Source organism: Equus caballus, chromosome 19, assembly GCF_041296265.1.
Source record: "Equus caballus isolate H_3958 breed thoroughbred chromosome 19, TB-T2T, whole genome shotgun sequence".
Lineage (NCBI taxonomy): Eukaryota > Metazoa > Chordata > Mammalia > Perissodactyla > Equidae > Equus > Equus caballus.
In genome coordinates, this window is record NC_091702.1 from 6,725,228 (window position 1) to 6,750,428 (window position 25,201).

A 25,201-nucleotide genomic window follows, 5' to 3' on the forward strand; every position below is an offset into this window, starting at 1 on the left:
AGCACTCAGCGCCACTGTCCTTGCACACCTGCTCCAAGCCTCACGAATCATCACACTTGCTAGGCTGATTTACACATAAAGAGGATGGCGGTGGGATTACAGGATCCTATACATTTCTCTGCTACTTGTCATTGCACAGAACACGGCAACTCATTGTAGGCCGCTCAGGTCAGGAGCTGAGGCCTTAAGTGACTTCATCATATTCCACAGAGGAGGACATTTTGCACAGTGATTCAGCCTTTCGATGCTGTTGGACCTTGACATGACCCAATTCTGTTGCCATTTGAGCCAGCACTGCAGGGCACATTTTAAGCGTGTCCGAATAGACTCTAAGTTTTCCAGGTCTGCCATGACATAGATCCGCAGATTGGCGGAAGGTCACTAATCATCTCTTTGCTCCTGTCTGTGGTGGGGATGTTCATTGATGACTCCCTGGGATAATGCTCTTACCTCAGGCTCTTAATGCACAGAGGTACAATTGTTCCTCAGGTCACAGAATGCCTTGAAGGTACTGAGTGTTTGTCATTCCCCTAAAAATCAAATTGTACTTTTAAGTCCAAAACCATTTTCAAGGCGGGCTCTCGTCCCTCTTGCACAACTTCCTGAGGTGCTGGGAGGTTCTGGTCTGAGCTCCAGACCCTGATGCTCCTGGTGGTTCATGGTGATTCCACTGACTCTGTGTCCCTCCTTGTCCACGTGGTATGCCAAGGAACCCACCCTGTCCGTGGCTGAGGCCCGCACGATGCTGACCCTCAAGGCAGGCGCAGTGCAGAAGGTGGTAGGCTGCCTGCAACCGTCTTTCCACGGCAGATCCATCTCCGTCACCACCTTCCCGTGTGTGTACCAGGCCTTCTACCCGACCCCACAGGTCCTGGACCAGCTGCTCCAGAGGTGAGTGCCCACCCCTCCACAGCACAGCAGGGAGTCTCCTACCTAATAAACGTGTGCCTTGGGAACGTCCCCACACCTCTCTGAGCGTCACCTTGCTCATCCAAATAGTGGGGTGGTAAGAGGATGAACCTCACAGGGTCACTGAAGGAAATCACGGGAGAAAGCACGGCAGACGCTTGCCTGGTGCCGGACTCCACAGAAGGGGCTGCTGCTCATGCTGCGTGTCCTCACGCTTACAGCTTCCGTCCCCAGTGAGGAGACTCCCTGCCTCTCCCCTCGCTGGCCTGTGGCCTTCCTGAGTGTGGAAAAGTACATGAAAGCAAACTGTTTTCCTATTGGCAAGACAATTTAGCGAGTCCATCTAGCTGATCCTGGTCCTTGTCTTCGGTGCGGCCAGAGCAGTGGTCTCTGTGGGCAGCAGAGGAGACGCAGGCCCACTCAGAATTCTGGGAAGGCTCTGGATGGGGTTCATTCATTCAATACTATATGTTAAGCTCCTACTACATTCATACCCTTTCCTACACACTAAGGATGTCCAATGAAGGAAGCAGACACTATCCCTGGGGCTCAATTCTAGCCTGAGAGCTAGAAGCTCACTTCTGGGCATCGTGAGTATTCATGCCCAGAGGACGTTAGATGTCACACCCTCTTGGCCTCCTCTAGATATGGACGCATGCTCTCCTAGTGAGACCACGATGACAGACTTCAAGGACCAACTAAGACCATGAGTGGTGTTGGGTCCAGAGGGAGGGCCTCCTGTGTCCACAGAAGGGGCTAGGAGACCATGGGGACTGTGGCTATGGATGGACTGGCAGACCCTGGATCTCACACCTCTTGGGGTTTCTGTGGGAGGCCTGAGGTCTGCGGTCTTCCCTACAGGAGGAAATGAATCAAAGAGACCTGTTCATGGGGTCTCAGTCCCGCCATGGGAAGCAGAGGAGAGGCTGGGCTGAGTCGGCCACTGAGAGACTCCTCGCTTCCACAGTTCCCTCTCCCTCTCCCTGCCCTCTGCACATGCACCTCTCCTAAGCACCACCACTGGGGCCCAGAACAGTAGGTGGTGAGCAGCCTGGTCACAAATCTGCCTCCAACCTCAGTCCTGATGCTCGAGCGTGGAGGATGGGGCAGGCTATGTCCAGGCCCTTTGGGAAAAGAGTGTCAGGTGGAAGACCAGACTCACACAGGCTCTCTGTTAGATTGGCTGATGACCAGGCCTTCCAGTGCAAGGACAGCCACCCAGGGATTGGAGTGGCTGGTCCACCCTCTGGGGCTCAGGCACAGAGAAGGTGCTGTGGGAACACAGTGTGGAACAGCAGGCCAGGCCTGTGACTCTCTTCACACATGCCTCTCCCCAGTGCCCTCTCTCCCATCTGGGGCCCCCGGCCTCAGGAGAACTCCCAGGATATGTGGCAGATGCTGCGCCACTCCAGGATCAACCTGACGTTGGCGTATCTCCAGGACCTCTTGCCTGGCTCGGTCCTGAAGCACCAGGCCACCCCTCTTCTCATCCAGGTGGACCTTTTCCAGGCCACTGAGTTGGAGACAGAGGGTAAGGGAGACCGTAGGCTTGGAAGACTACCCCAGTGGGTGGGTCACGACTGGGGATTCATTTAAAGACAGTGGGATCTTTCCTGTTTGGGGAAAGGCACATGGAAAGCAACTTATGTAGCTGACCCTTTCTCTTTCTCCAGCTCCTGCCCCAGCTCCAGCACTTCTGCCAGGTGCAGAGGCAGAAAAGGGGCCACATCTGGAGCTGGACGGAACTCCAGTTCTATTTCTGCCATCACTTCTAGCGCTGGAACCGGCAGCAGCGCCCTCAGGTGCTCCAGACCCCGAGCGAGTGCCATCAGCAGCCCCAGCCCAAGTGCCAGGTCCTGAACTGGACTCAACGGGACCAAGGGGTCTGCTGGGATTTCCACCTCAGGCTCCAGTAACAGCCGCAGACTCAGCTCCGGTTCCAGAGGCTTCCCACCCCTGTCGAGTGACCGGGAAGAAGCAGCCAGATGGGAAGCCTAGCCTCATGGCCTTCTCCCCAAGGGACGTGGCAGAACAGCTGACGGCCATTGACGCGGTGAGCATTCGGGCTCTCAGGGTGGGGTGGGGCAGGCCACCCCTATGCCATCAGCTGGCCCAGACCTGCTTTTCCCTGTGGCTGCTTCTGTGACCTGGGTCCCAATCCCAGCTCCACCACTTCCCAACCATGGGATCTGGGCAACTCCCCAGCCTTCGTGTTCCACCCTCACACTGTAGAGATGGGGACCAAGAGGCCCTGCTGGACAGAGGGGCTGAGCACATGGAGTGAAGTAGAACACAGAGGAAGCCTGGTGGGGCTTGGCCCGAGAGGTCGGGGAGGAGAACTCACTGTGTGCAGCCAGGAACTCAGGCGGCCCAGCCATCTGCTCGGGATGCTCAGCAGCCTCAGCATTTGTGATGCACCAGTCGTGTACTTCACTAAAAGGGAGACAACCTGACAAAGCCCGTGGGTGTAGCTGGCACAGGGGAATGTGCAGCGGAATGGGGCCTGGGACCAAGGATGCTCAGGATGCAGGGAGATGCCCCCTTGGGAGGAGCCAAGCGGAGCAGCCCTCTGGAGCTTGCAGTTTGTGGGGGTGGGCTGTGTGTAAATGCTCCTGTCCTTTCCCCACCAATCTGGAGTCCCGGGTCCTCCTGTGCTGGGTGCTCTCAGTGGAAGAACAATGAAAGCGAGGGGCTCCCACCACGCTGAGAACACATCCTCAGCTTCCTGAGCCCCTCCTTAGACCGGTGACTCCTGCTTGGACACTCAGCTGGGCCGTGGCAGGGCTGAGTGAAACTCCCCCTCCTCCCCAGGAAGTGTTCAAGAACGTCGAGCCCTCTGAGTGTCTGGGCTCCACCTGGGGCAAAAGAAACCGGCCCGGACATGAGAACGTGGCACCCACCGTCTGGGCCACAGTGGTGCAGTTCAACAGAGTAGTAAAGTGCGTCATGACGTCCTGCCTTGGGGACCCAAACGTGACGGCCCGGGGCAGGGCCAAGGTTCTGGAGCGGTGGATCGAGGTGGCCAGGGTATGCGGGGGGAGACCCTCTCCAGAGCCGTGGAACTGCCCCTTCTCCTTGATCAGCTCTCAGGACTGAAGGCTGCACTCTAAGCCCCTACACAGTCGCTAGGTCCTTCCTGTCAAGGGCACAGTGACCTTGACTCGCATGTCCCAGTGGTGGGATGCTCACTTCCTCCCTGGCTCCTTCCTACTTTGAACGAAATTCCTCCTCCTGGAAGTGTTACTCTTTGGTCCACCTGTGCCCACCCTGGCACCCTGGCCATCTGTCCCACTCAGGAGGGGAGAGTGGAAGGGAGGGGGACTGAAGCCAGAGCAGACATGGCTCCTGCTCCCCCTCCCAGCTCCTCCTCTCCCTCCTCAGGAGTGCCGAGCCTTGAGGAACATCTCCTCCCTGCACGCAGTCCTCTCGGCTCTGCAGAGCGTGCCCATACACAGACTGAAGAAGACCTGGGGGAAGGTGTCCAGGTGGGGAGGCCTCTCCGCAGGAGGACCAGGGGGAGGAGGGAGCTCCCACGTGTCTGCCATTGCCCTCTCGTCGGCTGGAGCTTCCTGGGTGGCAGTAAGCCCTGGGCACAGGGCCTGGGTGGGTGTGCAGTGTCCCTGATCCTCACTGGCAACTTAGGCCCCCAGTTCTGCTTCAGGAATCAGGTTCCCTCGATGTCACATAGTAGGTTGAACCCAAGTGGAGATTTTCAAGTGTTTGCCATACAGCAACAGAACTCTGTGCCCAGTGGAAAACCAAACTGGTCAAAATACAGCTGCTGCATAGAAAAGGGAGTGGCAGCCCCAGGTGACCAACATGAGAGCCCCCTCTGCAGTCCCATGGTGACGTCAGTGCTCAGAGGACCCCCACGAAAATCCTCATTCGGGCAGTTTGGATTTTCCAGATTCTCATAGAGAAGGGACTTGCACTTATGCCCCCTGCCCCATTGTTCCTGAGTTTCTCCTTCCTCCTTTCCCCCCTCAGGAAGAGCTGCCGAAAATTTAAAAAGCTCTGTGATGAGGACAACTCCCTTAGCTGGGAGCTGCTCATCAAGGTAGAGTGGAGGCAGAGGCGGGGTGTGTGGAAGGGGGACGGGGCAGGATGTGGACGGTCATTTCTCACTTGGAGTTTCTGTGTACAATTCCAGTCTTCCCTGGATGAACAGGAAGATGGGGTATGTTTGGTCCATGGGCAGGTGGGGGAGGTGTTTGTGGGGTGGGAAGCCCCGGTCATGGCAGGAAGTGGGGGTGTCTGGACTGATCCCGGAGGGGATGCTGAGCTGGCCGGTGGAGCAGGGGCTGCCTTCCATTTTGGTCCACGCTGTCAGCACTTAGATTCTTCCAGGCTGTTGCGTGCATGGGGTGGACGGGCGTATGTTTCTTCCCTGAACCAGCTCAGTGTGTCCTTAGGAAGCCAGGCCCCCACTGCTCCTTCTGTCTTCACCACTTCTCCACGAGGAGGGCACCCTGCCTGCCCTCGGGATGGGCACTGCCAGGCATTCCCCCAGGCCAGGTGGACAAATGGGCTGCCCAGCCTTGAGTCTGAATGGCTGGAGCATGACAGATGTTTGTGCATGTGTGACTCCCCACTGGCCCTACCACGGTCCCTGCTAGTCTGTCCCTGTCAGGAACACTCACCTGGGTCCTAGTCAGCAGTAACTGGTGCCCAGGTGGCTTATGGGAAGTGTCCAGGAAACTGGTGGTGCTCGGTGGATCTTTCCTGAGTGGACCTCATAGGCTTCACATGAAAGAGAAACCGAAGTGTCCTCTCAGCCCCGCCCCATCCTTTCACGCTGGGTGGGGTGAGAGCCAGAACCATGTAGACCGTCACTGACGCTGAGTCCTCAGGAGACCCTGCGAGGTAGGGGGAGTTGTCACACTTTCCAGATGAGGAGGCTGACTCAAGGAGGACAGGCCTTCGGCCCAAGGTCACACAGCGAGAGTGTTGGAGCTAGGACTGTTCTAGAATCAGAGTGTGCTGGAGGATGGAGTAGCATGGGTACCAGCTGACTTGGTTCAGACGTCCAGGGCTGAGGTCAGAGGGGCTGAGGAGAAGTGGGGTGAGGGGAGGATGGCCTCCTTGACCCTGTCCTCAGTCCTGGCAGAAGCAGCCCTCCAAGTTTGCCACCCTGCTGAGGACCCTGCAGAGAGGCCGGAAGAGGCAGCAGCAGAAGGTGAGTGCGCCTGTGGGGAGGGGCTCCAAGGTCAGAGGAGGGGACTCTGCCCTCCCAGCTGGGGGCTCCAATCCAGAGAGGGGGCCTTCCTCCTGCAGCCCTCCTCCTGTTGCCGCAGAGCCTGACACCCGCCCTTAGAAGTGACCAGGAGGAGGGCCTGGGGAGCTGCAGCAGGGTGGGTCGGGAGAGTGGCGGGGCCAAGGATTAAAGGCCCTGTGACCAGCCAAAAGCAGGCCCTGGGAGGTGACCAGGAGGAGTCTGGTGTTCTTGGAGGGTGAGGGGTGGGGATTGAGGGCCGGCTATAAAGGATTTGAGGCTGCTCCGTGTGGGGACCCTGGGCTGGGCCAGGAGGCTGAGCATGAGGAGTTTTCAGGGGAGGGTCATGGGGACACCTGAGACCAGGGCCTCATCCCATCTAATCCCAATGGCACAGGGCATCGTCCCCTTCCTGGGCACCATGCTAACTGACCTGATCATGTTGGACACAGCCATGGAGGATTACGTAAATGTGAGTGAGGCCGGGGGCCAGAAGGGGATGACCAGGTTGGGACTTGGGAAGACACAGTCCCAGTACCAAGACCTGAGTGGTCAGAATGTGGTAACTTCCTGTCATGACAGCCTCCCAGGCTCCCCTGTGGGCTGGGACAGTGTGCCCCTCTTAGGGATGAGGGAACGAAGGCTCCACCTGGAGCCCGTCCCGGGTCCCCAGGCTGGCGAAGCAGCAGAGCTGCCCGCCTGCAGAGCCGCATGGGCTTTGTTGGAGGCGAGAGAGAAGTCAGCCTCCAAGTCAGGCAGCACACTGATGGAGCTGTCCCTGCCTGCCTGAGGACTCAGCCTCCCTGTCCGTCATCAGAGGGGCTTGGGCTACAGGGTCTTTGAGTGTCGGCCCCCATGTCCTCCCTTCTCTGGAGCCCAGAGCCTGGCCTGGGTCCAAGTCCTGTTTTCTGTCAGGCTCAGCCCCCTCCTAGACCTGGAGCTGGGCACCATGAGAAGGGGTGTGCACGGGGGCTGGTCATAGCTAGGGGGCTCGTTCTGATGGACTTTTGCTGTCTGCCTTCCAGGGCAATGAGATCAACCACGAGAAAAAGAAAAAGGTGAGCAGCTGTGGCCTTCCATGTCAGGGAGGAGAGGGGCGTGGAAACCAGAGATGCCCCTGGGCGGAACTCTCCTGGGCACCACCCGCTGCATCTTACATTTATTGAGAGTGTTGGATGACAGAGAATCAGGAGACCCATCCAGTGGGGGGGGTGGGGGCAGCGGTGGGCATCAAGCAAAACTTCCTGCGGGAGGGGCTTCTACCCATCTCTGAGAACAGGTAGGTCCTGCGTGGAATTGGAGGGAAGGAGGGTCCCATGTGAGCAAGGACCCAGGACCAGCCCCTTGCCCCACTCCTCACCCCCTGAAGACCCTGCAGCATCCCCAGCAGGCTCTGTCTGCATCCTCTCCTCCCTCTGGTGCCAGGAGCACAAAGTGATGATGGAGATCGTGCAGCTCCAGGAGGCTGCAGAGAATTACAACCTAGAGCCCCAGGAGCGATTCAGGGCCTGGTTCTGGGACATGGAGCAGCTCAGTGAGGACGAGAGGTGAGGCTGGACAGGACATGGGGAGGAACAGGTGCACTCTCCCTGCTGGCCAGTCCGGAGAGCCTGAGTCCATGACTCCCTTGTCAGCCCTGACCTGTCGCATGGCGATGGCTGGGGAAGTTGGGCTCCAGCTGCTGGGCAGATGCCGGGAAGGACACCAGGGTTGTGGATTGTGGGAGGCTGACAGGTGCCACTCTATCCTGTAGCTACAGCCTGTCCTGCCAGCTGGAGCCCCGGTGCTAGTTGGCCAGCAAATCACTCCAGGCCCAGAGAGCATGGCCATCATGAAGCTGAGGAGAGAGTGAGTGTCCCGTTGTCGTATGACCTCTTCCTTAGCAGCAGGGGCCCAGCTGGGGCACTCAGGGTGCAAGGGCCCCACGGCCTGCCACCCCTTCCTGAGGCCAATTTCCATCTCTGTAGGGGTGAGAATCACTGCTTGTAAATAGTTCATGCCAGATTTGCAGACTGTTGTATTAAAGTCCTGTTTCTCTTAGAGCCTGGGAGTGGTGGTTCTTTCACATTCTGTGCTAATTTAAACGCTGTCCAGACTCTCAGATCCCTCACTGGAGTAAGACATTTTGCAGTCATCCGATTATTGTGTGTGGGAGAGGGGGGAAGGTGCAGCCCCTCCCTGGCTGCTGAAGGAGACCCCCAAGTGCCCCTCCTCAGAGGACAGGTCCGTGTCAGCATCGTGAAGCTGGGCCAGGAGCAGAGACAGCCCCTCAGACCCCTGAGATGGGAGGACGAGGTGTTTTCTCAGGCCGAGCATCCACCACGGAAATGTGGGGGGCCCTAAAGCCACCACTTGCCAGGCCCACTCTGTGCCCCAGGAGAGGGGCTGCCCGTCCACACTCTGGAGGGAGAGGAAACATTTCCTGCGTCTCTTGTGGACGTGTCTCTGGACCCCATGTTGGGAACTTGTAGTTTTCTAGTTCAGCCACTGGAAACGCATCAGCTCTAAGTGGGGAAAACACGTAAGGAGATCAAACCGTGCGTGTGGAGAGGACAAGGCCAGGGGAAGGTCATTTGTGCAGGGACTTTGAGCAGGCAGGACCTCCCATCCTCAGTGTCCCCCTGGGGCTCCATGCTCACCCTTTCCCTGGGCTGTAATCCTGCTGGGAACTTGTCCCCAGCTCCGAAGTCCTCTCCCTGCTCGTCTCCTCTCCAGGGGAACACTTGTGGTGCAGCCGTCCAGGCTCCAGCTGGGCCCCGTTCCCGACACCCTCCTGCTCCCTGTGACCCAGGACCCCAGCCCCTGCACTTCCTTCTTCACTCTTGTCAAGTCAGAAGTCCCCTCAAGGCCCCACCCTCCCTCAGGTGCCTCACAGCCACTCCTCCCTGGCTGGCCTGATGGACCAGGATGGGTTCTGACAGGCGGGATAAGGGTCCATGTACCTGGCCAGACGAAACCCCCACTCGGTCCCTTGCTGACCAAGGTGACTTCCGGGTCTGTGTGGTGCTGACGTCCTTGGTCTAGGAGATCCGTCCGTCACACCCTGAGTCATGTTATTCCTGACTTGTCCTACGTTCTGGCTGGGCCCGAGCCCATAGACCTTTGCCCCTGGCATGGCTGTGCTCTCATCCGCAGTCTTGTGCTGTGGTTACCTCCTGGGCTGTGTGAGCCATTTCTGTTGGGGTCTTTGAAAGCTGAGGCTGAGAGGGGCAGGTGTAGGGATGTCCTCCAGGGGAATGCCACCCAACTATGATCTCTGGGCATCCATGGACAAGCCTTGCCTGTTTAAATCCTGAAGGGCTGGCAGTATGGGTGGACAAGAGCCACTGCGCTGAGTTCACCCAGAGTCCCCACCCGGTGATCAGGAGCTCAGGGGTCACCGCCGAGTATTGTGAACGTGCTCCCACGGAAACACCCAGTCACAGCAAGACCCAGATGACTTGTTTAGCGGTTCAGAGCTCTCCCCTCTGGATGGAGGCTGCCAGTGGCCCTCAGACACACAGGGGGCCTGGCCTCTGCCAGCGTGGCCTTCAGGCTGCGGCAAGGACGGAGCGCACATCCTGGTTGCCCACGGCCTCCCTGACAGGGCACAGCCATCCAAGAACGTGATTGGCTACACGGCAGACCATCCTTTACCTCCAAGAGCAAGAGAAGCGCCAGGACCCAGGGCTGAGCAGGGCCGGGGAAGGCAAGAGGTCTAGGTTAAGAGTCTTTGTGCGTATCCACTCATTTTGCCCTCAGAATAATTTGGAGTGTTGTGGGTAATATCCCAGGTTTTTAATAACGTAGAGGAAGCACAGAAAGGAGGAGTAATTGGCCGTTGTAACCCACACCATCTGGCCTGTCCTCCTCAAACATGCCTGGGCTCTCTTGCTCCCTCACCTCCGCTCTTCTTGCCCGCACCTAGAATGCCTGCCCACCGCATCTCTGCCCCCTCAGACAGATGGCTTAGCCAGGGACTCCATCTTGACGCAGGGAACCTGTTGTCCTCGATGCGACCAGGGCCCAGGTCAGTTCTGAGTTGGTCCCCCTCCCTTGGCCGTGAGAGACAGAGAGAGCTCAGTGTGTGCCTGATTGTCCTACCAGATTAGAGGCTGAAGTCATGAATTTCCTTCTATCCCACCCACCATCAGGCCCAGAAACGAAGGAGTAACTGGAATCTTGTTGGATTGGGGGCACATTTTGTGCCAGAGAAGAATAGCATCACACAGTTAAAGGGTCCTGGTGTGAGACTTTACGACGTTCTTCAGTGACACACAGTTCTGCCGTGTAGTCTCACTAGCTGTTTCTTAACAAGCATCCCCCCAAGGCTGCTCCTGACCACAGAGAGTGGGAGTCAGAACTGGGCAAAGTTTCATCATCAGAACTCTTCACTGGTCTGTGGTCTTCTTGCCAAGAGAGTGAAACAGACCAAGGGAGACATCCCTGCTCCCCGCAGTTCTCGTGCCATGAGTGCCATCCCACCCCATTGCAGGGGACAACTGCTGGGTAGTCGGGCCTTCTCTCGGGCAGACATTTTGGAATGGCCTGGAAGCAGATTTGGGAAGTCAGCGTCAGCTCTCCGACCATGTCTCCAGAAACTTCATGAGCTCACAGGAAGCAGGACCTGGTTTTGAGTTTCTGAGCATGACTACACTAAGGTGGTCACTCAGGGCCTTGCCCAGGAGGCACCTCCTCCTGGAAGCAGCCGAGATGCAGGGACCTAGGCTAGCATCAGAGCAGGTGGCCTGGGGGAGCGGCAGCTTGTCTGTGGTACTCAGAGGCTGTTTAAAAGCATCCTGGATGGTAGGAGGTGTGAAAGAAGGAGCTGGACCAGGACTCGTGGGGAGCTGAGGATGGCTGGAAGGATGTGAGGTTGTCACACAGAGCTGGGTGTCCACCGTGATGGAAACAGAGGTGAACAGAGGCCAGGGCAGTGCTGAGTGTCCACAGACCAGTCAAAGCCAACTGGTGGGCTTCCCAGCAGAAGGTAGAGCCCAGTAACAGGGGTGTGAGGGGTGGGAGCAGACAGTACACAGCTTGGAGCGGGCAGGAGTTGGAGGCCCAGAGAGCTTGTGGTGAACAACAGGGCACGTTAAGGAAAACGGGGCCCCATCTCAGAGAGCAGCAGGCGTGCAGCCTGGGCGACGGATGGAGCCTCAGACAAACAGGGCTGGAGCCCTCAGCCAGCACGACTGGAGTTCATTTCCAGAAAATAGAGAGGCTCCCTGCCAGGAGGACACGACCACGAGGCTTCGGGGGTCCCATAGCCAGGCTGGAGGGGCTAAGCCTCCTGATGTCCTGGGAGGAAGGGCTCCCAGGGCATGGGGTATGGAGCAAGGGGGCAGGGAAGGGGCACCCGAAACACCTCAGGAGCCCAGGGGAGCCTAGGGTGCTTGTTCCCTGGTGTCCAACCCAAGCGTGGATTCAAACGGGAGTGCTGACCTGCTGAGTGGTTCAGGCCCCAGGGCCTGCTGGCCTGCTGCCCCTTCCTCGCCCTGTGGCCTGGGACTGGGATGTGAGAAAAGCTGCTGAGCACGGGCTTGGTGTGACCATGGCCCACAGAGGGCATGCCAACCACACTGAACCCTGCATCCAGGAGGCATGTGAGGCCCGGCAGCACCTCTCAGGAGGGCCCAGGATGCGTTTTTCGTGTCCTAACGACGGCAACAATAGTTCCCTAGTGGAATGTGTCCTCATGTGAATGTAGCAATGAGGCAGACGGAGCTGGAAGGAGGCACAGAGATCCCATGCTAACCTGTGCATTGTATGGGGAACCTGAAGTGCAAAGGGCCCAGGAGCCGCTGTGGCTCATGTGGAGAAGCTCAGTCACTCAGCGAATTAATGGGGGCGTGAGCGCACACGGGCCAGAAACCAACACCAACTACCTTTGCTCCATGCACATCGCTCTGATTTTGAAGTGTTTCAGCTGAACAGACCATTTTCTTAACTAAACAAATGTCCAACTGATGCCCCCACTGATTCTGAAGGGGCCTCTTTCTCAAACTCTCAGAGCCACGCTGGCGGGCATGAGACCGCTCCTTGTCCCGACGGAGCTCCGCTGCCTCTTTCTGCCTCCAGCGTCCCTCACATGTGTGGCAATCTTCCTCTCTTTTGTCTGTGGGACACCTACCACAGCATGGCTTGATGAACAGGGCATAAGTCTGCGCCTAGGATTTGAACCTGTGAATCCTGGGCAGCCGAAATGAAACATTTGACTCAGCCACTACACCGCCGGGTAGGTTTTAATGCTTAAATATTCTTACGACATCAATGTGATGGAAAACTATGGCGCCTGTGTATTTTAGTTGGGGATATAACGCCTCCTTACTTTTCTACAGGATTCTGCAGCATTGTCTTGCGCCTTCTCAGCCTCAGCCTGGAATCAGCCTTTTCCTCAAGGAGCACTGGCTCCTTGTATGAGACCATGGCATTAAAAACGTGCATCTGTGAGCTCAGTGTGCTGGTTGCTCCGGGGTGTCCTTGCTTCTTGGCCCTCTCGGTGGCAGGATGCTTAAGTTAGGCTGGTGTGCTGACCTTACCGTGTGTACACTGTCTGCTGTATATGTGTCTATATGGAAACAGCCATGTTTAGATTAAGGTCAACGTCAGTTCAGAGCACGGCTTCCCAGTCGAACGCATGGCCACATGGAGCCCTCCAGCCCGCGCCCTGCCCTCCCCGAAGCCTGCCCCTGCAGTAGTGGAACCCTGGCTCCTGCCATCTGACGACCACTCAGTCCTTTCTCCAATCCCGGTCTAGATGCATAGGGGCCTCACAGTTATTAACCAGTAACTGTTGAGAAAGAACTTTATCAATTGGGGCTTTCTGCTTGCTCGGTGTCTTTTCCTGTAGTTGTACAGATTCCAGTCATTTCCAAAGGTCCTTAGGTCAGCACCACTTCCCCCACCACTTGCAGTGAGTTTGTTTCTTCCATTCTCAATACGGTTAGACTCTCTAGTCTCATCTGCATTCCATCCAAGGATCCACCCACCTAAATCATTTTACTAATTTGTGTAAGTCAAGATTTGCTCTTTCCACTGTAAAAATCTGGGGATTTCGTCAAAGGCAGAGAGGCAAGTATCCGCCATTAAAGCATCACACGGATTTCCTGAACTCTTCATCCCTCTCCCCCGACCCCAGCCCTGCACAGCTCTGGGAAGCTGATCTGTGGATCAAATTGATAGCTTTGTGTTTGCAGAATGCCATATCAATGAGAGCGTACTCTACCCAGCCTTCGCAGATGCTTCTTTCTGTTAGAAAGGTGAATTTGAGATTCCTCCATGTGTTTTCATCTTGATAGCTCTTTCAGTGTTGGCACCTGATAGCATTACATTGCATGGATGTACCTCATTTGGGTGTCCTTTCATTTATGGAAGGTTATCTTTGTTCATTCAAGTTCCCTGCCTGTATAAATGAGGTGCAGTCTATATATGTGTGCTGGCTTTTTTGTTGACGTTCTATTTGAAAACATTGTGTAAATACCTAGGAAGATGGTTGAGGGATCACGTGTTAAGATGATGTTTAGCTCTGTAAGAAAGTGCCCAAGTGTCTTCCACAGTGGCCACACCACTCGGCATGGGCAGCAGTGACGACAGAGAGTCTGTGCCGTCCTACCCCCCAGCCATGAATTGATCTCGTCTATTTGTGTGTCGAGGCGTCTCACTTTGTTTCAACTTGCTTCTCTCTAATGATAAGTGATTTTGAGCATCTTCTTGCATGCTTATTGTATGCTTATACCTTCATTAGCGAGGTGTCTGTTCAGATCTTGACCCATTTTTCATTGGAATGTTTGTTTTCTTATTGTTGAATTTATGATGCTTTGTACATTTTAATACAAGCCCTTTCTTAGATAGGCTTCTTCCAAAGATTTCGCACAGTCTAGGGTTGGTCTTTTTCTTCTCTTAACAGTGATTGTCACAGAGTAGAAAATTTTAATTCTAGCAAAGTCCACCTTAACTGGATTTTTCTTTGAAGACTCGTTCTTTCAATGTTGAAGATAAAAGGTCATTATGAAAACTCAGGTCGTATCTTCTCCTTTGCTAGTTCTAGAATTTTGATAGTTTCGCAGTTTATGTTTACATCCATGAACAATTTTTGTGAATATTTGTGTCATGTGAAAAGTTGGCATCTTTGCTAAGTTTTTTCCATATGGTCACCCGATTGTGCCATCACCATTTGTTTAAAAGACTAACTTTTCTCCATCAAATTGCCTCTGATCTTTTGACAAAGATCAGTTGCCCATGTTTGTGAGTCTATCTGTGGACTCTGTATTCTTTTCCATTTATCTCCTGGCACATTCTTACCCCAGCATCACACTCCCTGTACCTTTCTAGATCCTGGGAATGTTCATCACCATTCTACTCACCATAGTGGAGAACTGGAAACAACCTCAACTTTCCATCAAATAGGATAGATAGGTAACTTGAGTATATTTACACAATGGAATACTACACAGCAACAAAAAGCAATAAGCTCCTGCCACCTGCAGCAACAGTGTGACTCTCCCAGACATCATGATGAGTGAAAGAGCAGGACAGAAAAGACCACCCACTAGGATCCTACTTCTATCTCTGGTGGTAGACCTCAGCATAGCCATTTCCCAGGAGAAGGGTTGTGACAAGGGAGGGGCACAAGGGGTGGAGGCATGGGAAATATTCTACATCCTGCCCTGGGCGGTGGTACACAGGTTGTATGCTGCTGACTGAGTGAAAGGTCCTGGTGACATTAGTGATGGAGTTCATTCAATACTCGGGGTGAGGAGTGGGACCCCGAGAACCAGTTCCACAGGGTGCTCTGAGGGGACTGCTCCGAGGGTGTGAGCAGTCAGTGTACTGTGCAGGGAAGAGGAGAAGAGGGAAAAAATTTGTGACCAAGTTTCATCTATGTCAAAAAAGGATACGGTGCATCTGGGTGACATAAACAAGCATCTTCAGTCACACATCAAACAAGTTCAGAGATGCTGACGTTATCTGCGTGTGGAGGGAGACGAGGACCAGGGTCGTTAACTATTCCCACAATCTCTAAGCAATGCAGCGGGGGAGGGTGAGAGCGAGCTGCCCTTCACCTCTTCCTGCTCTGCAGAGGTTCAACAGGCGTCTTCAGTCATGAGACGTGGGGACGCAAGGTCGTGTGACACAGGCTGAAGACGGCCTGCACGGCTCCTGCGCAGCACAGCGTGGGTGTTATCGGACTGACTTAACGCCTATGCAGTTTGCGGGCGAGATTCACCCACTGGGCCAGGGAGAAGGGGTCCAGAAACCTGTCCACAAGACATAAGTGACACTTGTGCAGCTGCATACTTCATATTCACGCAATTCTCTGAATGTATGTTATAACCCAATGACACATTTTAAAGTCAAAAATCAAGTAACAAACACACAGCACAGAACGTTATCACTTGATATCCTAGAACACAGAAAGCATCCCCAAGTCATAGGAATGATCAACAATAAACCGGAAAAATGATGTGATTCTGAAATATAAATGTTCCAGAACCAGGAAGATCACAGGACAGGTAGAGATCGGCTTGGGACTGACCGCAGGCACAGCCTGTGACTCTGGGCGACAGCTCCCTGGACCTCACTTCCTGCTGATTAACACTGGTGTTAACAACAAGGTAATTACATCTGAATTTGTCTAATATTGTGTCTGCACATACACTTTCATCAATAATTGTTACAGCAAGTACGTCAGTCTTTTCTACAGTGACTCCCATGTTTTGAAGCGTGAGCACCTACTTCAGTTTTTCCCAGTGAAAGTCTTTTTAGTTTTAAGTAGAAACATTTTCAAGCACATGGAGAAGTAGAGAGAAAAGGGCAATAACTACCCTAATACATCCATCAACCTATTGAATAATTAACATTTTGTTATATTTGGCACATTATTTGTCTGAATTAGACTCTTTTAAAATCCATCTTATTATGGAAAGGCTGAGTATTAAAAAACAGAGGAGTAGAAAGAATTGGATCCTTCTTCATTCATTACCTGGCCCATTTCTATAAGGAGACTTTCTCTCGTCAACTGTTTGAATACCCTAAGGTAGGGTTCTTACAGAAGTCAGGATAAATGCTTGAATCTCTCTTTTCATTAACCCATTTTCCACAGACGATGTTGGTTCTCTGGCATCCTGAGCCACCAAAGGGATGTTTTCTGTTTGCCTTTTTGAATCCATGCTAGTCAATTCCTGAATACAGTCACACCTGGCATAATGACGTTTGGATCAATGACAGACCACATATACATCAGTGGTCCCAAAAGATTCGTACCGTAGAGCCTAGGTGTGAAGGAGGCTATCCCACCTAAGTTAGTGTAAGTACACTCAGTGATGTTCACACAAGGGCAACACTGGCTAAGGATGGATTTCTCAGAACGTATCCCGTAGTTAAGTGATGCATGACTGTACAAATATTTTGGTGTCTTTCAAGTCACTGTTATTACTTTTGATGCTCACATTGCTCCATCTTTGACTAATGGGAGCCTAGTCAGGTTAGATCCTAAGACCTTTTCACAAGACTCGAGTTATGGTTGATGGCTTCCTATCTTTGGATACGACAAGATTTTCAGGCTCACCTGCTACATTGCTTGTCCCAGACCTAGAGTCATCCATTTCTCCAAGGAGCCCTGGTTGCAGTTAATGAGAAATGGTGCTTGGAGTCCACAGTCTCGTCACTAGAAGCTTTCACTAGTGATGGGTTGGTCATTGTTTCTGTATTATCATAGATTTTCTCTTCCCATCATGTATGTCCAAAGTTTTAAAGACCAAGAAGAATACATAGAAACCATAAAGGAAGATCATGAAAAGATGTTATTTTTAAAATATCTAGCAAAATTGAAAAAGAAAAAATAAAAATTCTATAAATGAAAAATTAAAGGTATTCAAAAATGCAAAGTAAGTCTATACAGAGTTTAAACAGCAATTTAGTCACAGCTCAAGAAAGAACTGTGAAATGGCATTTAGACTTGGACACATCACCTGGAATATAGAGCAACGTGATAAAGAGACAAAGAGACGTTAAAAACAGGATGACTAAATGATAAGGTCCAATTTTGTATAATAAAAGTCCAAAGGAGGCTGAGAGAAAATAAGCACAAGACAGCAATTGAAGAGATAATGGCTAAGAACTTTCCATAATTGGTTGTATTTAAGAAGCCCCACAAAGCCAGATATACATAAATTAAAAATTCATCCACATCAAATAACAATAAAACTACACAACCACAAAAAAACAAAGAACAACCTTAAAAGCAATCAGCGAATAAAGCAGGTTTAGTGTGAAAGAACCATCCTTAAACTAAAGTCTTCTCAGCAGTCACAGCAGAGCCCGGGATCCCGCAGGTCATATCCGCCAAAGGAACATAACCGTCCCCTGGAGTTCTGTATACACCCACGAGAAAGAGCGAACATTCTCCCAGCAGACAAATACACAGAATTTGCTACTCATAGACCTCAATGCAACACTACTTAGGTGAGAGGCAAACTGAATCCAGAAGGCAGAAGAGGTTTCCCAGAAGCCATGGTGGAGAAGAGGAGCTTGCTACACGGGATAAATCAAAACAGGCCTGGACCATGAGAAACAAAAACAGAGAGCACCACCAGTCCAGTGTGGTTTTTGATGAGATACGTTTCAAAATGGTAGAACTAAAATGGTAGCCAACAATAATGATAAATGGCAGGAGCAATAAAGGCACTCCAGCATGCTCAGCCTGTAGAATGGTTTGGGGGGAGGCCAGAATTATTGATTACCTTTAGATCTGTTACCTGAAGTGCAAATGTTAAAACTTTAACAGTGCTACTGAAAATGTGGAGACAGAATAGTTAACCTCTAAGCTAATACAGCCGGAGAGAAGTAGGCATAAGTAGTCCTTCAGTAATATAATAGGAGATAGAAAAAAGAAAAGTTATTTAAAAAGAGCAATGGTAAATAGAGAATAAAATGGAAGAAGAATTCAAAAATATTAAAGGTCACAATAAATGTGAATGGATAAAACTAGTTAGTTAAAAGGCAGTAATTATAAAGATTAAAAACTCCAGGCCTATTTTGTTTATAACAGACACATGTGAAATATAACACCATGGAAAATTTGGAAGTAAAGATATAGGAAAAGATAGACCAGAGAAGTACTAATCAAATAAAAGCGACACAGCAATATTTGTCTTAGGCAAATCTGAAGCTGTATATAGTTGAATGGAGTCAACAAGCCAGCCTCAAAATGTATAATGAAAAAGCAGACAGATTACAAGGAGAAATGGAAAATCCATGATTACATTAGATTTTTAAAGCCTCTCTTAGAAACAGAAATATTGAATGAAAAATATTCATCATGATAGAAGATTTGACATCAGGTAACAAGCTTAATCTAATTGACATATGTAGAACTCTAGACTCAATACTTAGTGCATATACATTATTTTCAAACACACATGTAATTTCTACAAAAATTAACCATGCATTAGCTCATAAAGAAAACTTCAAACATACGAGAGTCAATAGGACACAGATCACTTTCTTTGACAGCAGTGCACCAAAACCAGAGATCAATAACAAAGATAATTGACCTTATTCCAAGTATTTGGAAAGTGAAACACATACATATACACCAATCAAAACGTGTCTAGGGGCCGGCTCCGTGGCTGAGAGGTTAAGTTCACGTGCTCTGCTGCGGCAGCCCAGGGTTCGGATCCTGGTTGCGGACATGGCACCGCTCGTCAGGCCACGTTGAGGCGGCGTCCCACATCCCACAACTAGAACGACCTGCAACTAAGATCTACAACTGTGTACAGGGGGGCGGGGTTGGGGAGATAAAGCAGAAAAAAAAAAAAAAGATTGGCAACAGTTGTTAGCCCAGGTGCCAGTCTGAAAAACAAAACAAAACAAAACCAAAACGTGTCTAAATAATTTTATATCATAAAATCATATACAGTTTATAGACTATTTTGGAATGGATAACACAAAACTGAAAACAAAATGTGTGCACCAGTGACAGCAGGAATTGGAGGGAAAATGTCCCCCTGTGTGGATATAACAGAAGAGAAGGATGATTGAAAATGACAGAGATAACCTTTCAAAAGAAGAAAGGAGAACTGGAAACAGAACAATAGTATAAGCTCTAGGAAAGCAGAAAAAAGGGACACACTTAATGACATAGAAAACAAAGATAAAAGAGATCTACAAAAGAAAAATGCAACAAAATTCTTTCATAAAGAAAGAGAAAATATGAATAGCACTGTAACCATGGAGGAGAGTGAATCAAGTGTCAGGTTTCTGATGAAAGAGCACCACACTCCAATGATAGTTAGACAAGTTCCAACCACTGTTGGGAAAACAATCACCTCTTATCCATAAGCTGTCCTAGGAACAGACCAAGAAGGAACCTCCCTAACTCACTTTATGAGGCTAACAGTATAGCTTTGAAATGAAAACTAAACAAAGACAGTTGGAGAAAGGAAAATTAGAGACCAACGTTGTTATGAACATTGCCCTATAATTGGGCTAAAATCTGAAACGAAATCTTAGTAAATGGGCTCCAACATTGTATTTTAACAAAGCATCCAAGTCATGGAGGATTTACCTTAACAATTCAGGATGGCTTAACGACATGAAATCCACTAACATAAGTGCATTACACTAGGAACCCGGGCGGGTAGGGAATCAGCACCAAATGAACAAGTGCTCACACCTACAGATGGGGAGGAAAAGTGCGAAAACTTAACCAGCAAACATTTTACCAAACTTGCAGTACAGGGAAATGGTAAAATGATAAAACGCATCAAACAAAATGTTGCCGTAAACTTCTTGATCAGTGGTGAAAGCAAAAGTTATTCTCCTTAAAGTTAAAAGAAGCCCCAAGGACACTTGGAATCACCACTTTTGCTCATCATTGTAGTGGAGGTGCTAGCCAACAAACGAAGAAAAATAGAAGAAGTAGAACGCATAAGAACTGTAAAGGGAAAAACAAGATTCACTGTCATTTTCAGGTGATTGTTCTCTTAGAAGCTCTATGAAGCCAATCCTCAAACTGTTAGAACTAACAAAAATGGAGCAAGGTTGCTGCAGTCAAAATCAAAATACAGAAATCAATAGCACTCATTTATTACTGAAAAGATAACACCAACTAGAACTTTTAAAAAAGATACAATTCCACAGATAAAACAAGAATGGCTGGGAGCTGGAACTTGTAGAAGCTGAGTAATAGACACGCGTGTTCATTATTCCAGTCTGTCTCCCTCCGCATAAACCTAAAATTTTCTATTTTTAAAAGTTAAAATCTAAAATAGATCGTGACCCACTCAGAATAACAACAAATCTATCAGGTACTTAGGATACCTCGAAATGTATCTTACAAAGATGTGCAAGAATTTTAGAGAGGAAATTATTTAAAACTCATTGAGTAACATTAAAGGAAACATATAAATAAAGAAATGACCATATTCATGACATGAAGCTTTTTTTAAAAGTTTTTTGGTGAGGAAGATTGGCCCTGAGCTAACATCCGTTGACAATGTTTGTCTTTCTTTTCCTCCCAAAGCCCCAGTACATAGTTGTATATGCTAGTTGTAGGTCATTCTAGTTCTTCTATATGGGATGCTGCCACAGCACAGCCTGATGAGCAGTGTGTAGGTCCACGCCCAGGATCTGAAGTGGCAAACCCTGGGCTGCTGAAGTGCAGCACGTGAACTTAACCACTCAGCCACGGGGCGAGCCCTGACATGAAGCTTTGATGTTGTGAGGATGTAGTTTTCCCCCAAATTATAAGTTCCCATAGGGTATTATGGAGAACTCAGCAAGAAGATTCTAAAGTTCATACGAAATTCTATCAGTTCAAGAATAGTGAAGACAATTTTAAAGAGGAGGAAGGGAGAGGAGGAAGGGAAATGAACTTTTTTCAGCACTTAGCCCAGGCCAGGTGCTGGTCGCGGCCCTTTCCCTGTATGACCTCACTAATCCTCCCCGCAGCCCTGTGGGGCAGATACCAGTATCATTGCCATTTCCTAGAGGGAGACACTGGGGGAAAGATGACATCATTTTTCTGAGGTTTAGGGGCACCGATCTTTACTGTGTGCCCAGCACTGATGGGGTCCTGGGACATGGGATTCTCAGTGCTCACACCGGGGAAGTCCCCACAACACAGCCTGGTTAATCACCTCCCCAAGGCCCCATGTCAGGAACCAGCTGGCAGAGCTGATATGCAAAGCCTGGCAAGCTGACCTCGGTGCCTGTCCTCGACACAACAACGCATCTAAACCCTTAAGGCTTAGGTTAAATTACAGAACACTGAAACCACTGATACTGGGCAGGGCATAAGTCAATAGTCCAACAGAACTAGGAACCCAGAAGCACACCTGTCTATACTTGGTATTATCAGTGGGGGAAGGACTCAACAAATGTCACTAGGATGACTGGTCATCTCACCTATGTGGGGGAAAATAGATGCTGACCCCATGCAATAAACAATAAATTCCAGTTATACTAAACGTGAGCAGCGAAAAGTTAAAATTTAGAAGAAATGATAAAAAATCTCTTTTGGAGCTTAGGAAAGAGAGTAGGATATCTTGAACCAAATTTAAAAAGAAAAATGGGCAAATGATGAGAATAAGTAACTCAAAGAAGAAACGCAAAGAACAATATAAACACAGAGTCTGCGAGTCTCCAGTAATAGGAAAATGACAGTGGGGACAATGAAATATTTCAGTTCAGCTTGGCGCCACTTAGGCTGAAAATGTCACGTTAGAAAAAACGTGGGTAACCAGAACCAGCAGGCATCTAAATTGGTACAAGCAACTTAGAAAGCAACAGAGCAAAATACATTAAAGGAGAAAATGGGCTACAACTCAACCACTCATTTATAACAGACTCCCCAGAGCTCACGCCGGTGTGTACACAGAGAGGTGCAAGTATCCTCCACCACAGCAACACCACAAAGTTGGGGAAAACAGATGTTTATCACCAGAGGAGTGCACACTTTATGGCTTAGTCATTCAGTTAAAAGGAATGAAGCGGGGCCGCCCCAGTGGTGCAGCAGTTAAGTTCGCATGTTCCACTTCAGCGGCCTGGGGTTCACTGGTTTGGATCCTGGGGAGAGGACATGACATGGCTTGACAAGCCATGCTGGGGTAGGTGTCCCACATATAAAGTAGAGGAAGATGGACATGGATGTTAGCTCAGGGTCAGTCTTCCTCAGCAAAAAGAGAAGGATTGGCAGCAGATGTTAGTTCAGGGCTAATCTTCAAAAAAAAAAAAAAAAAAGGAACAAAGCAAGTGCATATATCAACATGAATAAGTCTTTAAAAACATATCGATTTAAAAAAAACAAGTGGCAAAGGCTGTTGTTGTATATAGTAGGGTACATTTACATAATATTTAAATACAAGAACAATATCAAGTATTGATTAGGGCTCTGCATATGCACATGAACCCTCCAACTTAGGAGCAGTGGTTGCTTCTGCAGGAGGAGGAATCAAATGGGGAGGGAGACAGGGATTCTGATAAATAGATCTTTAACATTTCACGGCTTAAGTTTTAGTACTTCTGAAGCGTATATTTAGTAAAATCTGGTTGGCAAGAACATGTGTATAACAGTTAGTGTCGTTTTTTCAACTTCTAAAATATTTCACATTTTATGAGACAATGGGTGATGGGGACCAAAATTGTTTTTCAATCATCTTTTCCATGATAATATCTCAAATTATACTGAAATTGGCTGGAAAAATGATTTTAGTTCAGAAGTTCCTTGGCATGCCTCACTTCAGGAACGCATCGTGGGCGCAGCTGCACTCTGAGAGTTAACACAGACTCTGATTCCAGTGCGGGCGCCCAAGATCACTGCCAAAACCCAGGATTTAAAAGACAAAAGCAAAAGAGCCAAACCAGGTTCTCAGATGACATTCAGATACATGTGAGCATAGACCTCATGAGAAATGCTTAAATCCTATCCTGGCTTTAATTACAAATACAGCAAAACACAAAACGAGGAATCTTTTGGTCAAGCTGCAGGGCGGCACTCAGCACGGCCCACGGAGGGATGGCGTGGCAGGGTCCCTCAGCAGTCCCCAGAGTGGCCCATTGAGACTGCCCCAGCGGCCCCAGCTCCCAAAAGCAGGTGAACGGCCGGAAGGTCCAGGGTGAGTCCGAGGAGATGGCCTGAATTTTTAAGCAGTTGCCTGGAAGCTGAGCTCATAATGTAGCCTTGGGATGACATGAAAGCTTAAAGGATAAAAAAATATCAATATGATGCTGAATTATTTGGCTTCTCCATCCCATCTAGCAATTGGAGGCAAGGTATTCTGGGCATTAAACAAAGCACAAGGAAGCCGAATGAAGAATGAGCTGGAGGAAGTGTGAGGATGGAAACGGCAGCCTGTCACAAAGCGTGAGATTCAGTGCACACAGTTCAAATGACAAAGTTTATCACAACCACCTTGCCATTCTATTTAAAACCCAATGAAATTACAATCTCATTGCTATAGACATGATAAGTATCCCAAAGATAGAGTACAAGATTACAAAATGTCTACCACGGCCTGTTAAGACCCCATCTGCGTCATGACACAGGCTGGGGAGCGCCTGCACCTGCCTCTTAGCAGAGGCTCACCCGCCGAAGCCGACGTCCCTCCTTTGCACGGCGAGGGCACTAACAGGACAGGCTGCGGGACTCCTCCGCCAGGACTGTGAGACCGTGCCGCCAAGGTCTGCAGACAGCTCCCGGCAGGGAAGCAATCAGTACACGCCTTTTTAAGTAACAAGTGCTGGGATAAGAACGTTAAGTTTAATAAAATACTAAACACACAGAGAGAAACAGCTACGGAGACTGTTTCCTAAAACATTGTGTCTAGATTATATCTGCTTCACTTTCTCCATGGCAGAGAGCTGATAATTAGAAAACTGAACAGATTACGGAGCTGGTTAGTACAGCTCCGGGGGTCACAGGGCCCCAGGGCCAGCCATTTGGTACAGAAGAAACATCGGAAAATGTTTCTCTCACCGGTCTTGGTAAATCATACTGTAGGAACAATTTAGCTTAAAAGGCCTCTGGAACACATTCTGATACAAAACAAAATTTTTTGGCAACTGTAATGAGTTCATTACAGCATCATCTATGCCAGGAAGAAAAACGCTCAGCTTCTTTAGGTGATGTAGTTGCATTCCTTAAAAGAGCCTTTACTTTCCGCAGCTGTAACATCTATCCAATTAGGTCTATGTTAACTGTATTTATAGATTTTTAAAAGAAAGCTTTGAAGCATTTAAAAATGGATGTGATGTTTGTTTCCACAGGCAGGAACAGAAAGAGCAGAATGAGAAGTGAGAGAAGGAACCGCGTCCGTCTGGGGAGCACGGTCACAACAGCAGGGCTGATCGCTCACGGACACGGCGGACCCTCAGGGTCGTCTGCACGCCCTCCTGAGACCCTACCGTAAGGAATCCTAATAATCACCGTAAAACACTCAAAGAGTTGGAGAGAAGAGAGAGCGACCGAGCTTTGGAAGACGGAAGAGGTTGTCCACTCGGCAGAGGAGAGCAAGCAGGAACCCCGTCTCCCGGTGGGGGGCCATCAGCAGGGTGAGATGGCTGAGCAGCATCCCAGAAAGGCTTGGGAATGGCAGACTGGGGGCATCTCTGGGGCCAGCACAGGCTGGGCTTAGGGGCCGTCCAAGTAGAAGCAGAGCCCCAGGTCCCTTGCCAAGCCAGCAGAGCTGGCCGACTGACCCCGTGTCCCACAGACTAGGAGATGTACTTTCTGGAGACTCTGAGGCAGGGAAGATCTGTACTCAGGGACCCCAGTCATAGCTCGAGGGAGGGTGGGAGCAAGGTGCCCACCAGGAAACGGAAGGATTAAAGAACAACCACAAAGCACACTCAAGGGTGAGACATCCACCTGAACTCTGATCCCGTCAGCTCACAGGTCCTGCATCCAGCTTAAATCCTCAGCAGGAGGCTTCAGGGTTCTTCTTTGGGGAACCAGACCAGGCTAAGAAAACACAGAAGGTCAGCGATGCATGAAGGTCCCTGTGCCAAATGTGTGCTTCTGAAGCACAGACAACTTTCGATCAGCTCTTCGGTGTCTCCTTAAATATAAACAGAGAGCCGAAATTCAGACGTTTGGAA

The 25,201-nt window shown here is 50.1% G+C and overlaps 1 protein-coding gene across 10 annotated transcripts in view; it reads left to right on the top strand.

The window, feature by feature from the left end:
• LOC138919063 (ral guanine nucleotide dissociation stimulator-like) overlaps window positions 1-8,163 on the top strand; it is a 45,225-nt gene extending 37,062 nt beyond the window's left edge. For 6 of the 10 annotated variants that reach the window (XM_070243080.1, XM_070243078.1, XM_070243082.1 and 3 more), the window contains 12 exons: window positions 710-891; window positions 2,247-2,440; window positions 2,583-2,962; window positions 3,721-3,936; window positions 4,291-4,394; window positions 4,897-4,966; window positions 5,060-5,086; window positions 6,008-6,085; window positions 6,519-6,593; window positions 7,147-7,179; window positions 7,547-7,668; window positions 7,875-8,163. In XM_070243080.1, the coding sequence (XP_070099181.1) occupies window positions 710-891; window positions 2,247-2,440; window positions 2,583-2,962; window positions 3,721-3,936; window positions 4,291-4,394; window positions 4,897-4,966; window positions 5,060-5,086; window positions 6,008-6,085; window positions 6,519-6,593; window positions 7,147-7,179; window positions 7,547-7,668; window positions 7,875-7,911 (1,518 nt within the window). In that variant the 3' untranslated portion in view covers window positions 7,912-8,163. Of the gene's footprint in view, window positions 1-709; window positions 892-2,246; window positions 2,441-2,582; window positions 2,963-3,720; window positions 3,937-4,290; window positions 4,395-4,896; window positions 5,688-6,007; window positions 6,086-6,518; window positions 6,594-7,146; window positions 7,180-7,546; window positions 7,669-7,874 lie in introns of those variants that run through there. The other 4 variants (XM_070243077.1, XM_070243073.1, XM_070243075.1 and 1 more) reach the window with 2 other exon arrangements.
• Window positions 8,164-25,201: the final 17,038 nt, after the last annotated feature.